The sequence below is a fragment of the Notamacropus eugenii genome, chromosome 7 (genome assembly GCF_028372415.1).
Source record: "Notamacropus eugenii isolate mMacEug1 chromosome 7, mMacEug1.pri_v2, whole genome shotgun sequence".
In the NCBI taxonomy this organism is placed as follows: domain Eukaryota; kingdom Metazoa; phylum Chordata; class Mammalia; order Diprotodontia; family Macropodidae; genus Notamacropus; species Notamacropus eugenii.
The window spans coordinates 32476877-32494362 of record NC_092878.1 but is presented as its reverse complement, the minus strand read 5'-3'; the positions used below and the strand labels follow the sequence as shown (position 1 = coordinate 32494362).

Below are 17486 nucleotides of genomic sequence, written 5' to 3'. Positions count from 1 at the left end.
TCTAAGACTCATGGAAGTGATTGTAGAAAACTAAAAATAAATAAATTTTAAAAACAAATTATAAGAAACTAAACAGGGGTTTATATTTGCTCTTAGAAGCAAGACACCTGAAAAAGTAGGGGAATTACAATCAGATCTGAGCTTAAGAAAAATTACTTTCGCATCAGTGTGCACAGGACGCACTGGAATGGAGAAAAGAAAGACTTGGGCCACAGAAGCCAGGATGTTATTGACAAGATGTGACAAATGGTTGGTTATGTGAGGCGAATAAAGGTAAGAAAGTTCAGAATAATGTTGAGGTTACAAACCTAGAAGACAGAAAAGATGATAGTATCTTCAAAAAAAAAGAGGGAAGTTTGGAAAAAGGGGATGGGTTTGGGAGTTCAGTTTTGGACATGCTGAATTTGAGGTGTCAATGAGATATCCAGTCGGAAATGTCCAATATACAACTGGTAACGTGGGACTGAAACTCAGGGGAAAGACTGGGTCTGGATATGTAGTTCTGGCAGTCATCTATATATGGATGATAGTTAAACCCATGGGAATTAATGAAGTTGCCAAAAGAAAAAGTACAGGAGGAAAAGGAAAAAGGACCTAGGACAGAAGTTTGGGGAACCCCCATAGGTAAGACAGGAAAGGAAACTGAGGAGTGGTCAGACAGGTGGGAGGAGAACCAGCAGAGTGTGGTATCATGAAAACCCATACAGAACACAGTATCCAGCAGGAAAGGGTGATCAATAACGTCAAGTGCAGCAGAGGTCAAGGATAAGGACAGAGACGACCTTCAGATCTGGCAACTAAGAGATTTCTGGTAACTTTAGAGACAGCAGTTTTATGTGAGTGATGAGGTCAAAAGTCAGATTTCAAGGAGTTAAAGTGAGAGGACAGCAAATCGAGGCACCAAGTACAGACAGCTTTTTCAAAGAATTTCACTGAGAAAGGGAAAAGAAATATAGGATGAAAGCTTGAGGGATGGGAGAGAATAGGGAAAGTTTTTTTAAGGATGTGGGTATAGATTTAAGCATGTTGAAAAGCAGGAGGTAAGGAAAAATAGGGAGAGGTTGAATATTCAATAGAGAGAGGAAGACTGAGAATGCCACCTTCTGGAGAAGACAGAACAAAAGATGGGAACAGATGTAAATATAAAGGCCACAGGAAAAAGAAAGGGCCCTTTCTTTTTCAAAGATCATTTTTGAAATAAACATGATTCAGTCTGGCTTAAATATGCCACAGTCAAATGAAAAACTAAATTGGAAACCACAAAGAGAGAACATAGCAGTTTCTGGCAGCAATCAATTTATGACTTAATATGGGAGCAAAGATATTATGAAAATAATGCTTACCTGATAAGATCTGATGGGGTATCACGGCCTTTGGCTTCATCATCCTGCCGGACTTCACAGACACGGCTAAACACAGACACTGTCTTCTGAGAACTAAGGATAACAGAGTAAAGCGATAAGTCTACATTTGTTTGGCGAGAATAAACAACTTTCAATCAGACAACAAGCTTTTACTAAGTGATGACTGTATCAAGCACTGTGCTACATAACAGAAATATCTCTCAGGCACCGCAGGTAAATAACCTTCCTTCACATTTCTTCTCCCATAATTCTTCCCTTGACCCAAGATGCAGCTTTCTTATATGCCTAATGCAGCCTAAGAAAATCTGCATGAGGAAAGTCATCAGGAACAATAACATAATCCCACAATCCCTAGCCCCATGCTATCATCCAACAGCATTTCTGTCCCACTGCAGTGCTCAGCTCTTACTGGCACTATATAATCTTACAAATGGACGAAAATAGCAACACTTCTTCTTGTGTAGGCAGAAGACAGAATGATCCTTCTTCTAAACATAACCTTATGAGAGCTACTGTGTACAGAAACACAGAAACAAAAAAAGAAGCTCAAGTACTCCTGTGTTCAATCTATTTGTAAAGAAACCATATCCCACAATCTAGTTTTTCCTACAGATCAAGATTTTCATCTGTTTGGGTATGCTTTTAAAACAAGATAAACATATACTAATACCATCACCAATAACGCATATTAACAACCACTTCCTTTCATTCCAATCTCTTCCTTTGTTACACTCCCACCCTTGCTCTCTGTCCCACACTCTAAGGTTTTCTCTAACTTTAGAAATAAATTAAATTGTACATGCAGACCAACAATAAGCGACATCTGGAATACAATACCACAACTACAGAGTAAAACAAATGTTTTTTTCTCCACTGTAAGACTATAGATTTATAAAGGGTATTTAGCAGAAAATTCTAAAGTAACATATAAACCACACCCAGAAACATTAAGTTCATTTTACAGGAAGAGATATTAAGTCCAGAGTGATGAAATTCTTTTTTCCAGAATATGTAGTAAACAAGAGGTAGGAACAGGATTGTATCAAAGAACTTGCTCTGTCATGCTTTAAGCAGTGCTACTGGAATTTAATGTTCAGTAGTATTATAGTCAGTAGCAGATGAGACTTTTATACCCTCCGATAGCCACCAGATGGCAAAGCTCTACTACACGGGCTGGAATCTAAAGATACTGTCACCCTCAAGGCATCATAGCAAGAAAGAGCCAAGACCACACAACGCTCCACCACCACCACCACCACCACCACCACCACAACCACAACCCAGCACAACACAGCTATCAGTCTGGGACACTAACTCCAACGATCTTCTCTAAGAGCCAACAATAACAAGATCAAGAACGATACACCACCAAACTGCAGTTAGTTTGGGACACTCACTAGAAATGATCTCATATAATGTGTGTTCGTCCTTCGTTGCCAAAGAAGACCACGCCATCAGAGAGATAATGACATGACTTGTACTGGACTTTGTTTTGAGCGAGGGAGGCCTGTGCAGGTCACCAGCCTCACTTCTCCTCCAGAGCCATCTGAATCCAGTGACCAGATATTCATCAGGATGACTGGAGATGACCCAGGATGAGGCAATTGGTCAAGGTCACACAGCTCGTGAGTGTCCAGTGTCTGAGGTGAGATTTGAACTCAGGTCCTCCTGACTCCTGCACTGGTGCTCTATCCACTGCACCACCTAGCTGCTTCAATCTTATATAATGGCTACCAGCTGAAAGCCATAAGGGACAAAGCCCATAAGACCCTCTAGAAGACCACCCAGCTGTCTCCTGCCACACATTAGAGCCCCGCCAAGGCTAAAGAGGCTCAGGATGAGGATTCTAATATGATTACTGGAGCAAATTTTTAAAAATTGTTTTTGTCAACATTTTAGTCAAGAATTAGCAGACAAAACACTGGTCTTATAAGAGTATTAATGAAAAAAACTGTGACATTCAATCTTTCCTCCTACAAATCCTTTCTTCTAGGTTTCATTTTAATTTTTTTCTACTATCGATAAATCATCTTTTCCTTCATTACCAGTGGCTCTGTATGAGACTGCTCTGCATAGCAACAAGCTCTGGTTACCTGGCAACAGACTCAGCAACAGCAGTGGATCCATTTTTCTTTTCACCACTTATAGGCTCTGAACAAAAACACAGGCAAGGAGGGAAGGGAGAAAAATAGAGAAATAATCCAGTTAGTATCATACCTAAAAACCTCCTTATTCTTCTACTCTTTCTTCCCCCACTCAGCAGTAGGAAGAAATAGGAATAAAGAATAGGAACAGAAGGAAAAAATCATTAACTATGATTTAACAATACAAGCATTCCCCATTCCTAACAATCCATATCCTCACTGTTGTGAACTAAGTGGACATAACCAAAAATATTATATGAAATTACTTAGCTGCAGGTTCTAAAACTGTCACCTACATATCTCTAAATCAGGGGTCCCTTAACCTGGGGTTTGTTCATTTTTTTAATATCTACCTTTTTAAAGTTAAATATTTTTAAATTTTAATTTGGCTTCAAATATAAATCATTGTATTTCAATATAATTGGTTTCCTTTGTAATTTACATATTTTATTCTGTGCATTTTAAAATATTATTTTCAGGTGTTCATAAGCTTTACTAGACTGTGCAAAGGATCCATGACACAAACAGGTTAAGAACCTCAGATCTAAATAAAGATAAATTGAGTAATTAAAATAATATTTCACCTTTGTATAATGTTTTAAAGTCTGAAAAGCACTTCACAAATATTAACTTCTCAAATATTATCATCAAAACTAAGCAGCAGAGATGAGGAAGGTGAGGCTCAGAAAGATTGCCTGACATGGCTAAGTTCACTCAACTAGTGTCTGGGGTAGGATTCAGATACAGGTCTTCCTGAATTCCTGACTCCAAGTTCAATGACCTAGCTATTCCGCATTCTGCCTCTCCCTGAGATGGTAGTCATGATACCATAAAAATCATCCACATAGAAACTGGAGTCCCTAAGAACAATAAAACAACTTAGTCATATGAAAAAATGCTCTAAATCATTATTGATTAGAGACACGCAAATTAAAATGACCTTGAAATATCATTTCATACCTATCACATTGGCTAAAATGAATGAAAGGGAAAGCAGCAAATGTTGGAGAGGAGATAGAAAAATTGGGACACTAAGTCATTATTGGTGGAATTGTGAACTGATCTAACCATTGCGGGGAGCAATCTGGAATTGTGCACAGACAGTTATTAAACTGCCTACCCTTTGACCCAGCAATATCACCACTAAGTCTACTTCCAAAGACGACTGGGAAAGAGGAAAAGAACCTCTATGTTCTAAAATATTTATAGCAGCTCTTTTGTGGTGGTAAACAACTGGAAAATGTAGTTACGGTATATGATTTGGATAGAAAACTACTAAGCTATGACAAATAACTAGCTCGGTCATCTGAGAAAAACAGGGAAAGACTTGTACGAGATAAGGAGGAGCGAAATGAGCAGATCCAAGAGAATGCTGTATACAGTAACAGCAACAGTTTTAAGAACAACTTTGAGTAAGTTACTTTAACTATTATAAATATCCAAATTCACTACAAAGGACACATGCATCCAGAGAAAGAACTAACAAACAGAAGTATATATAGAATGATTTTATGTTTATATACATATTTGTGTCTAATGGCAGCCATCTCTGGGAGGAGGAGGGGAGGAAGGGGAAAGTGGAGGGAAGAAAAAAGGAAAAACAATTATGATAACTTCAATATATATTTAAAGGGAATAACAAGTTGTACAATCACCTCTTTTTACCGTACTGTGTTATGAAAATGCTTGTTTTATTCCGTAAATTAAAACTTTTTGTAAAAAACAATTTTTTTTTAAAAGAAGAAGAGTGAGCAACTTGAAAAGTGGTTTGGATAATCCAAGTTCAGCTGAAAAATCTGAGGAGTAATAGGGAAGATTACTTACCAACTATGAGTTTTATTATTTTCATCGTTTATAAATGAGATACAAACATTCATGGAGACTGACTTAACTTGTGTTCCAGTGACTATGATCTCTGACAGTAGAAACAAAAGGCAGAAAGCTCCACGTCCTTCCCTAACCCTTCTCCATTGCAGTGCCTTCCCTCTGTTCTCTCCTGTTTATCCGGTATATTGCATCTGTTTGCAGGCTGTCTCCCCTATTAGACTGTGAGCTCCTTGAGGGAGCCTCTTTATTGTATGATGTAAGGGAGCACAGAGTAAGAGCAGGAAGGAACCTTAGGGATTATCTTAGTCTCACTCCCTCATTTTACCGTTAGAGTAGAAGGCAGCAGAGCCAGGACTCAAGCCTAAGTCCTTTGACTCTAAATCTACTCTCCTGGAGCATCATTTTGCCCCTGGTTCCAGCCCTAGGCTTGGATTTCAACGAACTGCAGTACAATTCCAATCTGTTAACTGGAATGAGTGACCAAGAGCCTTTTCTTTGGCCTCAAAACTTTTGCCTTTCAAGTCTATAAACTTCCCTGGTAAACAGATCCCCAACTCAAGGCATGTGCCTACAAGGACCCAATACCGTGGAAACAGCACTAGAATCCAGAAGAAACTGAACACTGTAATTAGTACCATGTTCGATAAACACATCTGCTAACTCGGTTAAGGACTCGATATTCTACAACTATTAGAAAAAATGGAAAGCAATCTGAGAGAATTTGAAGATTTCAAGCCATGTTCCATAATGTGCTCAAAATGGGTGCAGAACCAACACAGAAAAGGTTATATTAAACACATCAGAGAAGGAAGTGATAAGGCATTTTCACAATTGGAAGGGAGGGAAGTTTTTGACCAAACACGGGATAGAAATATTACAAAGTAAAAGAGAGAGGTGTTATTGTATAAAATTGAAAGGGCTTTTGAACAAACAAAAGCAATGCAGGCAGAATCAGAACAAATAACTATTTGGGGGAAAAAATCTCTGCAGCAAATATCTCTGATGAGGTGCTGACATCTAAACTACAGAGAAAATCGGTACAAACAGAAAATAAGACTCATCTTCCAGTAAATAAATGGTCAAATACTATGAATAAGAGGTCTGCAAATAAAGAACTCTAGGCTACCAACAATCACCTGAAATCTCTAAGCGTAAGAAAAACGCAAGTGAAAACAGCTCGGAAGCTCTATTCCACACCCTTCAGACGGGCAGAGAGAACCAAAAACGGAAAAGGAAAATTGCTGGAAGGGCCACGGGAGAACAGGCACGTTAATTAATGCACTGCTGGTGGAACTGGGAAGTTGTCAAGTCAATCTGGAAAATAATTTGAAAAATATATCCAAAAGATAAAAACTGTGTATACCCTTTGATCCAGTGTAAAACAAACAAGAAAGAGCACTAGGTTTAGGGGCAGAGGGCCTGGGTTCAAGTTCCAACTTTGCTACTAACTACCTGTGTTGCAAATTATTTAACCCAAGGTACTATTAAATTCTATGATCCTATGACTTTTGAAAGTACAGGGTTGATATGGCTTCTTGGGTTCAGAGATTTGCCACATCTAATCCCTAACAACCTAATATTCTCCTTCTGCCAATGCCACTCTATCCTGGTACCCATCTTCAATGCCTACTTGCCCTAGGACCCACATCTCCATACATCCCAATCAGAAAATACTTTCTAGTTTTAAAAAAAATCCTAACAAAGGAAAAGAAACTATACAAAAAGAGTAAGACAAGGTAAATGAGCAGCAAACTATCTATTCTCATACTGTCTATAGTCTCATACTAAGTGATCCTAAATTGTTCTATCTCACTATAATTCCTCAGTCCTCATGTGTCCCATACTGATTCACTCTTGACCTAGAACTCCACTCAGCTCATTCAATTCCCTTGTGGTCTCAAACGAAAATACTGTCTTTTCTCCTTGAAAGATGCCATGCTAATTTTATGATGTTCCCATATCATCCCACAAGGGCATTATGGCTCTAGTTTATTCACATTCCATCATACCAGGTTCACTATCAAATAACTAGGGAGTTTTTGATTGAATAATCAAGAATATTTAGTACTTCTAGTATACTATTACTTAATGACCCAAATCAAAGTATGAAAATGCAACCATTATAGACAGCATTCCCAGTGCTTCAATAATGAGGAAATTCATCCCAACACAAAGTCACCTCTCCCCAAAATTCACACTAGCTAATCTTTCTACTGTTAACACTGCTTAGGAAAAAAAGGGAGTTTGCATGATATATCCTTATACTGTTAGAGATCATCAGTGTGCTGGTTAGTTTTGCTGAACTTTAAAAAATTGTTTTTAATTTTTGTTCTAAGGCAAATTCAGAGGGAAAGGAGAAGGATGTACTAAGAGAAGATTATGATATTAAAAACAAAAAGCATCAATAAAACTGAGAAAAAATTTAAAAAGAAAGAGGGAGTGCTAAGAATAGCCAAGATTATTGCTTAATTGGGTCAATAATACAAAATACCAAAGGGGCCAGAAACTTTTCATAGCTTACCCAGATATGCATAAAAAGATAACTTCCTTTCCAAACTAAATTGCAAGGACTCTTCACTCGCCTCAGTCTCAGGGCTCACCAGTTTCATTTTCAGACTCAATTTTTCATCCACTTCTGGGACAGCTCTGGAATCCCCTTTTTCACTTTCATCAGTAACATCGTTGGACCCCACAGAACTTTCAGCCATGACATCACTGGCTGCTAAGAGGCTCTCTGAATAGCTGTCCACAACTGAAAGAAAGGAAGGAGGAGGAAGAAGAAAAAAACCCCACTAAAGCACACACATTAAATACAGCCTCTCAGGGTCTTCCGTTTGCCTCTGCAATTCCACAGGTCTGCAAGATCCAAGCTGTTGTACCTAGAAGAGATCCTGTCACAAATATCCACAACTACACGCTGTCATTGACACCTGGTCTTAAGAGGAGCAACAGGATTCAGTTCCACTTCCACATCTGGATTTAGGATGCTGCATGAGCCCTCAGCCAACCCACATCTGCCAGCATCAGGCATAGGTAGCAGGAAACTCCAGACGGCATGACAGTTACCTCCCAGCACTGACTAGAGAAAACAAATAGATTAATGTAGAACGCTACTGCGCTGCTGAAGAGGAGCAAGCTACCTAACCATCCCTGCCTGTCAAGCAGAAATATGACATGCACATGGTGTTGCCCAGGAACACATCTGTGAGCTTTAATGTCCCTGCCTAAAACCGAGCTTTCTCTCTTTTCAGGCAGTCTGGTAAACTCTCCTCCCTCCTTTTCCGATGCTCATTCTAACTTTTCCTTTTCTCCAGTGTTCCACACAAGGTAGCTGCTTACTCAATCAATGAATGACTAAAACATTTATGAAGCACTTACTATGTGCCCAGCCCTCTGCTACATTTTGGGATTGCAAAGTCTCCTGCCCTCAAGATTACAGCAATGTTTAATTTTTTTTTTTGGTAGTTGACTCCCCTCTACACCTTGATTATCTTCTGTGAAAAAGCAAGCACAGTCAACTTCTACTATACAAATGGTATATTGTTTAAAAGGTCAAAAAAATTATCAAAATGTAAGAAACTGGAAACTGTCACCAGATCCTCAATGGGACTAGAATGAGACTATGAAGATCTGCAGTCAGTCACATTCTTTAAAGTTTACTCCTGAAGCAAGAAAAATAAATGATATAACCCAGTCCCAATTTCTTCGCTGGTCCTAAGGATATCCTTTTTATAAAGGATGACACCTCAGAGTTTCTAGCTCAAAGAGTGTCAGTTTCATATCACTCATCAATAGCAGTACTGTATCTCCTTGGACCTAATTTAAGATGCCCAATCAAAGGTGGAGTTGTGTTGGTCAATGGTGGGATAACATCATCTTCCTTAGGCAAAGTGAAATGAAATGGTGTTTCTGAAAAAGACAGACACAAAATAAGCAATAAAAGAGTAAACTTTAAAGGAGGCCGACTGGGAACCATTCTATTCCCTTGTCCCCAAATTCTCCTCCTGTCATACCATTCCCAGGCGTCATGTCTCCTTCGTAATTTCCATTTCCTCACCATATTGTCTTACAACCCTTAGATGAATATAGATGAATTTAAGCAATGACTGTATAGGCAACTTTATCCTAGAAACTACCCCATAACCTGTTCTGCTATTCAACTACCAACTATTAACTTCTTTCATTTTGTGGTTTATTTGTTGTTAACTTTTTAAGAACTCTTTTTTCAAAGCAAGTCTTTAATGTTATAAAGATACACTAGAAAGTGTCTCTTCTCTCCTTTTTCCAAACTAATTCTCACCTTTTAGGAAAGACAAGTACTAAAATCAGAGGCCTTGGCTTTAGAAATACCTAGCACAGTGTGTCCTGCACATAGAAGGAGATTAATATTAGGGAAAAGAAATTAAGCTGATCTTTTCTTGAATTATTTAAATCTTAAAATCCCACCCCCAAAAAAATCATAGCAAAGAGGATTACACTGACAGACCTAATATCATCCCGTCTAAGTAAGAGAGAGTCTCCAAAATACACTTAAACTGTGAGAGCAACAAAACGTTCAGTATTTTACAATTTGCATAAAAGTAGCATTACTGTTACAAAATGAAACTAAATAGATCATTTAATAAAATTTCCTGCCTAAAGCATAACAGTCCTCTATAACATTCCTGACAAGCTGCCTGCATTCCCTGTTCTTACAGAACTAAGCGATTCCTTTGTACAGCCTCATTTCCATTTTTGGTATGCCCTCTTTTCATTCCATAATCAGTAAGTTCTCTATAAGTCACACTGCTGCCTGAGGCTTCTCCTCCTTATCTTCTTCATCAAGATTGTTCACACATACCTTTTAAAAACTCTAACGAGCTCAATGACCAGCCATGAAGCAAGACGGGAGAGCTAATGCATTCAGGTAGAAGAATAAGACATATATTTTTTAGACGTGACAAATGTGAGAAGTTGTTTCGTTTGACTATGCATCTTTGTTACAAGGGTCTTCTTTTTCTTGTCTTTTTGGTGGGGGGATGAACAGGAAGAAAATAGTTTTATGGATTGAAAAAAATTATTTAAAAATTTTTGTTCTTCATTTCCTATTTCTCCTAAATTGAGTGACTTTGCTCAGTGGGTGTCAATCCATGACAGTATACTTATCTTCACCAAACTTCTTCCAATCTAATTCTCCTCAAGTCTAGGTTACATATGATATTCCATTGAGTGTTCTCTCCCTGGTAATTCTAAGATGTTCTATGTTCTATCAACGTTTTCAGTGTTTCTACTTCATTTATCAATTCTACCTTGCTCATCTAAATCTGAATCTGAGTAAGATTCCTGTGAACTTTCTCCATCTTGTGAAAAGCTAAACTATTGGTAAAGCAAATAAAGAAAGCCCAATTCAAATGCCACTCCTCTGTGAAGCTGAGGTACTGCTAACTTACTGTCCAGCCTAGTTAACTTTTTCCCCCAAATATGTTATATCCTATAACTAAATCTAGATTATATCTATAAGACTGTGTTTATTTACTGGTGTTAAGATCTCAATTTTATTATTTTCCACACCCTGCACAATGTTCTACAAATATCTGAGGTCATGAATTATCAATCCAGTCTTTCTTTTCATTTGTTTTGCAGTCCCCTCCACTGTTATCTGTATTTCTATGCCACATCTATCATTCTCTATCGTATCCTATTCAGTGGGTATATCTGTACACTGTTCTCAAATGAGCAAATCTCCACACAAGTATATTCTTTCTAGTCCTTATGAGATCTACCTTTAGTTAAGATGCAAACAGCTCAATCCTCTTCTCTAACATTAATAGCCACCTGTTCACTTCCTGAATTCTCCTCTTCTAAATTCCCAATTTCCTGACAAATCTTTGGCCCAGAAATCTCTCTGTGTCTCTGTGTCTGTGTCTGTGTCTGTGTGTCTGTCTCTCTCTCTCTCTTTCTCTCTCTCTCTCTCTCACACACACACACACACACACACACACACACCCCTTTCTTTTGTCTTTAACCTCCTTGGGGCATACATATATATTTTAAGCACACATATACACGCACATATACATACACACACACACACACACACACACTTGTGTGTGTGTGTGTGTGTGTATTCCCCTAAGGAGGTTAAAGAAAGGTCCCATACACAGCAAAATATTCATTGAAGCCCTTTTTGTGGTGGCAAAGAAATGAAAACAACATAGATCCCCACTGACTGGAGAATGGCTAAAAACAATTATGGTACATGAATGTAATGGAATATTACATAATAAAAAATACAGAAATGGAGAAGACTTACATGAACTGACAGAAATCAAAGTAACAGGACCAGGAAACCTTACACATAATGACCACAATAATATAAATGGAAAGAATCAAAAAAAGCCCGGAACACTGTCATTAGAACGACTGCGTAGCCTGACCCTGGAGAACAGGTAAGAAAACGTGGCTCCCTTTCTTCTTGCGTGGGTGGGGAACCGCAGAAACACCGCATATAGTACCAACTATGGTTTCCTGGTTGGTTTTGAGCTGCCTTTTTTCCTTTTCCTTTTTATCCATTGTTACAAGGGATAAACTGCTAGGCAGGGAAGGCAGGCATGGGCTACACTGAGAAAAGAAGGTATAATTAAAAGGCTGTGGCGAGTGATCAGATATGGGGACGAGAAGGAAGAGTCAGAGATGAATGAAAAGCTAAACTTCTATGAAGTGACAGTATCAACCAAACTACCAGAGAAGTACTTTACAGAGCTAGGGAAAGAAAACAAAGGCCAGGACTCTCAAGAGAATGCAAGGACCTAAAACACTCCCGAAGGACTCTTGAGGCAAAGGCCATCCACATCCAGAGGAAGAACTGTGGAATAGGAACACAGAATGAAGCAGACTATCTTCTCGTGTGATGTTTTGTTTTGGTTTGGTTTTTCTCATAGTTTCTCCCATTCGTTTTAATTCTTCTGTGCAACATGACTAATGCGAAAATGTGTTTAATAAGAATGTATGTGTAGAGCCCACATAACACTGCAAGTCGTCTCAGGTCGGGGGAGGGAGGGAGAGAAAATTTAAATCTTAAGGAAGTGATTGATGAACACTGAAAAGAAATTAATTAAATTAAAAAACAAACAACAACAACAAAAAGAATCTCAGGAGAAATTATGAAAAAAAATTGAGAAAAAAAAGACAGTTAATAGTACCACACCTTGAATTATACTACAAAGACAGGGTCATCTAAGTAATTTGGTACTAGCTTAAAAAAGAGATCTTGATTCTTAGAACAAATTAGATACTTAACATACAGAAGCAAATAAACGGTGGTAGAGTGTTTGAAAAGCTCCAAGACGCCAACTAACAGGGTAAAGATTTACTATCTGACAAAACTGCCATGAAAAATACAAAGTCGTCTAACAAAAATTAGGCACTGGCCTCCACCTCACACCATAGAGTCTCACACTAGTCCAAATGAACATGGCTTATACACCACCAATGACATAACAAATTAGACAAGCAAAGAAGAAATTAACTTTCAGATTTATGGTGATGGGAAAAGTTCGTGCACGATCAAACAAGGATGGAGAGGTGATATCACAGAAGACTGAAGAGACAACTTTACTCCACGAAAACTTTAAAGTTTTTATGTAAAGAAAACCAATGCAGTTAAAGTTACAAGAGAACCAAGTATAACTAGGGAAAAAAATCTTTGCAGAAAGTTTCTCTGATACAAGTCTCATTTCTAACATATATATGGGACTGATTCAAATCTGTAAGAACAAGAGCCAAAATGGTCAGAAACGACAAAGTTATCAAATGAAGAAATCTAGGCCATAACAACCACAAGCAAAATTTGAATTAAGCAGTGGTGTCAAGTAGGATCCTTACGGGCCACATTGTGATTTAGAAAATCATAAATTGGCATCATCTATATTGTACAGTACTTTTACTTTGTTAAACATTTCCCAAGTATGTTTTAATTTGGTCACCGCCTCACTAAGGACTAAGCAGTCTACAAGTTACAAATATGGCACCTCTGAATTAAAGAAACTCTAAGGTTCCATATAACACCCATCAAATTGGCAGAAGACAGATTATTTCATTAATTCATTATTGAAGGGACTACAGGAAAACAAGCAAACTAATGCACTGACGGAAGAGCTGTGAATTGGTCCAGATATTCCAGAGAACACTTTGGAACTATGCCCCAACAATCAATAAGCTGAGCATGTGCTTTGAACCAGGGATACGTAAGGCCTATAAGCCCAAAGAGATCAAAGAAACAGGCAAAGGCCTACAACGGCAGCTCTGTCCAGAGCAGCAAACACTAGAAGCCAACAAGGCATCCTCCCCCTGGGAAGTGTTACACAAATACGCAAACAAATGTTCCAGAAAACGACTGCACCGTAAGAAACGGTGAAATGGGCAGTTTCAGAGAAATCTGTAAAAACTCGAATTTACCGCTACAGAAGCAAATAAGGACTAAGAGGACAATTTACACAGTAACAACATTACTTTAAAAAAAACAGCTTCCCAAGACTTGAGAACTCTGATGAATGCAATTCAAAAGAAATAAATGTGAAGCATGTTATTCACCTCCTGCCTAAAGAGGTGAAGGCTCAAAATACAGAATGCGACATGTTTCTGGTCATGGCCAACAAGACAATCTGCTTTCCTTGACTACAAATATTTGCCATGATGATTTTTTTGGTTGCTGTTTAGGAGAGAAAATAAACGCTTGCTAATTGAACAAAAAACTGAGACGAACAGAGGAAGGGACAGACAGGGAGAAGCAACGGACAGCTTTGTGAATGCAGCACTGGAATTCTAGGGAGAGGTCAGAGATCTGACAGTCATCTGTGTACAGATAAAAAACATCGATATGAGAATGGATGAAAATTCAGAGAAAGAAAGAAGAGTGGAAACTTCTCTTACAGGGCAGGAGGATGGGGCAGGAGATGAAGAAATAGTCAAAAAAGGTGCGAGCAAAAGCAGAAGAAGGAAGTGCTACCGAAACATCAGGAATAGAAAGCATCAAGACGGAACAGGTAAAGAACCAATCAGTCAAAATGCGAGAGGGAGGGAAAAGATGAGGACTGCAGGGGGGAACCTTAAGACAGAAGTTTCAATGGAGAGGTGGGAATACAAACAGGCTATAGCAGGAGCCACTGCAGACTTCTCTTCTTGCTATTTAGTAATGAAAGGAAGAAAGAAGAGACAAGAGAACAGCTTGAGGGACTGCAGGATGGGAGACTGAACAGGACAAAGGAAAGAGAGTGATGGCACAACGGAATGAGATAAGAGAAGACGTGGGACACAACGAACCAAGGCCACACACAAAGGACTGAGCTTCAGCTAAAGCTAAAGAAGAATAAATCCTTGGGCATGGAGAAGTGAAAACATGAATAAGGACAGAGAAGCGAGGAGTAGGATCATGCCATGAGATTATAGATCATAGCATTACTTCAAATCGATGGGGATGCAGAGGTCATCTAGTCCAAACACCCTCGTTTTACAGATGAGGAAACAGAGGTCTGTAAGCATTAAATTACTTGTCAAAGCCGTTAAATAGCTAGTAAGTAGATCAGGTCCTCTTCACTGTACTATGTCGCCAGTTGGTCAAACAGGTTTTTAAAGTGGTTTACTGTGTATCAGGCACTCTAAGTTCTGTGAATAAAAATAAAGGCAAAAATGTCTTCTCTGCTCTCAAGGAGCTCATTATAATGAGGGAGAGAATAAGAAAATAATTATGCACATACAAGATATACACAAGATAGAAGGTAATCTCCGAGGGAAGGCTGAATCTTGAAGGAAGTCAGCAGCAAGGAGGCGATGGTAAGGAAGGAAGGCACTGCAGGTGTGGGGGAGAGCAGTACAAAAGCACAGGGATTGGTGTATACACAAGGTAGGGCAGTATAAATAGATCATAAGAGTAAAGAACAAAATGTAGTAGAAGACTGGAAAGGTAAGAAAACATCAGACTCTGAAATGCTGTAAGCACCAGAGATTTTTTATTTGAACCTACAAGTCAAATGGGGGTCACTGAAGTTTAATGAGGGAGGAGGGGGATAACATCATGAGATCAGCACCTTATGAAATCACTGGCAGCTGAGTGGAGGATGAAATGGAACGGGGAAAAGACTTCAAGTAGGGAAACCACCTGGAGGGCTATTCCAATAATCTAGGAAAGAAAATGTGGTGAAGGTCTGTAGGCACTAGGTGAGTTAACAAAGGACACGTTATAAGGACATGTTATAAAGGCAGCAACAACACACTTTGCCAACAGACTGGATACACGGAGTGCAAGTAAAGAACTGAGAACAATACCGAGGATATTGTACAAGCCTGCCCTCCAGAGTAAAAGGGCAATTGAGAAGAAGTATGGATTAGGGGCCTTGGTGGGGGAGGGGTGCAATCTCCTGAATTTAAATGAATTTAAAAAAAGATGAGGTTATTTCTTGAGAGGGGAAAGAAAGATTGGAATTGAAGGCTTAAGGGGAAATGAGAAGTTTTAGAAGAGTCACTGCAGTCCAAGTCATGATCAATATGGGATGGATAAAAGGCCTGTTACTCAGCAGCAAGGGTCCAATACAGACTAAACAGAACACACATTCAGGGAATGCAGTCCATAAGTCCGGATGCTTTCTTCCCGAAGGTTTCACTTACTAGAGAACAGGAACAGAAGAGGCAAAAAAACGGAAGGAGAGCTAAGCATTGATGGGGAAGAAACGGTGGAAGAGCTAAGGGCCTATCAGCTCAAGGCTTGTTGAACTGGCTGACAATTTAATCAAGCTGGCCCAAAGAAGAAAGTCGGACCAGAATAACATGGATGACATGGGAGAATGAGAAAGAATGGAGGGATCAAAAATCAGAATATTTTAGTTAGGATCTAAGAAATCATCTACCACATGGAAGCTAACGTCTCCATGAGACAAGGAATATTAAAACAAAGTCAAAAGACTGAAAAAAAGAAGAAAATGTAAGGTATCGAATGGCCAAAAAAAATGACTTGAAAAGCAGATCCAGGACAGAGAATTTGAGAAGTCACTGGACTAAGGAGAAAACATGCTACTTACCTCTTGAGAGGCAACAAAATGAGATGATTTTTTCTGATGCGGCCAATATGGAAATTTGTTTTGATTAACTATATGTAATTTTCCCTTTAGACCTCAAGCAGGGGGAAAGAGTTGGTGTGGAAGGGTGAGAAGGCAGATTTCTGCTTGTTGAAATATATATCTGTGTATGTGTGTGTGTAATTTTTTTAAAACAAATTATTAGACTTCCTGAAAACCATGACCAAAAAAAGAAACAAAAAATGTTTCAAGAAAATCTATAAAAGAAACTATCCAAATTTCTTAGAACCATAGGACAAAATAAAAGTAGAAAGAATCCACCCATCACCTCCTGAAAAAAACCCAAAGGAAAACTCTCAGGAACATTATAGCCAAAACTTAGAGCTCTCACATAAAAGAAAAAATAATGCAAGCATGCAGAAAAGAGGAATTTGAGTCACCACTCAAAAGAAATGGAAAGTTTGGAAATATGATATTCCAAAAGGCTTATAAACAAGAATAACTTACTAGAAAAACTATCATTCTATAGTGAGAAAAACGAACTTTTAATAAAAGAGGACTTCCAAGCAATCCTAATGAAAAGACCAAACATTCCTTTGAAATTCAAACACAAGAGTTAAGAGAAACATAAAAAGAGAAACATGAACAAATAATTATAACTTCCCAATGACAAAACAAAAATGCTTACAATCTAAGATGAGGAGATAAAATAAGTAAACCCTCAGAACTCTATCACCATTGGGTTTTATAGAAGAATTCTAATGAAACATTATTTCTATTATAGCTTGATGATTTTAAAAGAATGGAAAAGAAAGAGAAAGAGGAATATAGTAAGGGAGGAAAGGGAGAGAAAAGTTAAGCAAAATAATCTCACATAATCCCGGTGCACAAGTAGAAATCTACAGAAATAAAGAGGAAACGGTGAATCTAACTCTCATCTCAACTGGTCAGAGGGAAGAATGCACACACATACATCCATAATTGGGTATAGAAATATACATTACTCAAGGGGGAAATAGGAGGGAAGGGGAGAAAGGGAGGAGGAATTAGAGGGAGAATGGATATTGGCAGGAATTATTCCTAAGAAAAAGGAGAGGGAAAGG

General features: G+C 38.5%; 1 protein-coding gene across 10 annotated transcripts in view; it reads right to left on the bottom strand.

Annotated features, from left to right (window-relative positions):
• The window catches only part of LOC140513771 (TP53-binding protein 1-like), a 130806-nt gene that overhangs the window by 48196 nt on the left and 65124 nt on the right, over nucleotides 1-17486 (bottom strand). For all 10 annotated transcript variants that reach the window (XR_011970333.1, XR_011970332.1, XR_011970334.1 and 7 more), the window contains 3 exons: nucleotides 7857-8087; nucleotides 3458-3515; nucleotides 1344-1436 (listed from right to left, as the gene is read on the bottom strand). Coding sequence is in view for 7 of the 10 variants with exons in the window: in XM_072623741.1 (XP_072479842.1) it covers nucleotides 1344-1436; nucleotides 3458-3515; nucleotides 7857-8087 (382 nt within the window). In the remaining 3 variants the exon portion in view is untranslated. The remainder of the gene's footprint in view (nucleotides 1-1343; nucleotides 1437-3457; nucleotides 3516-7856; nucleotides 8088-17486) is intronic.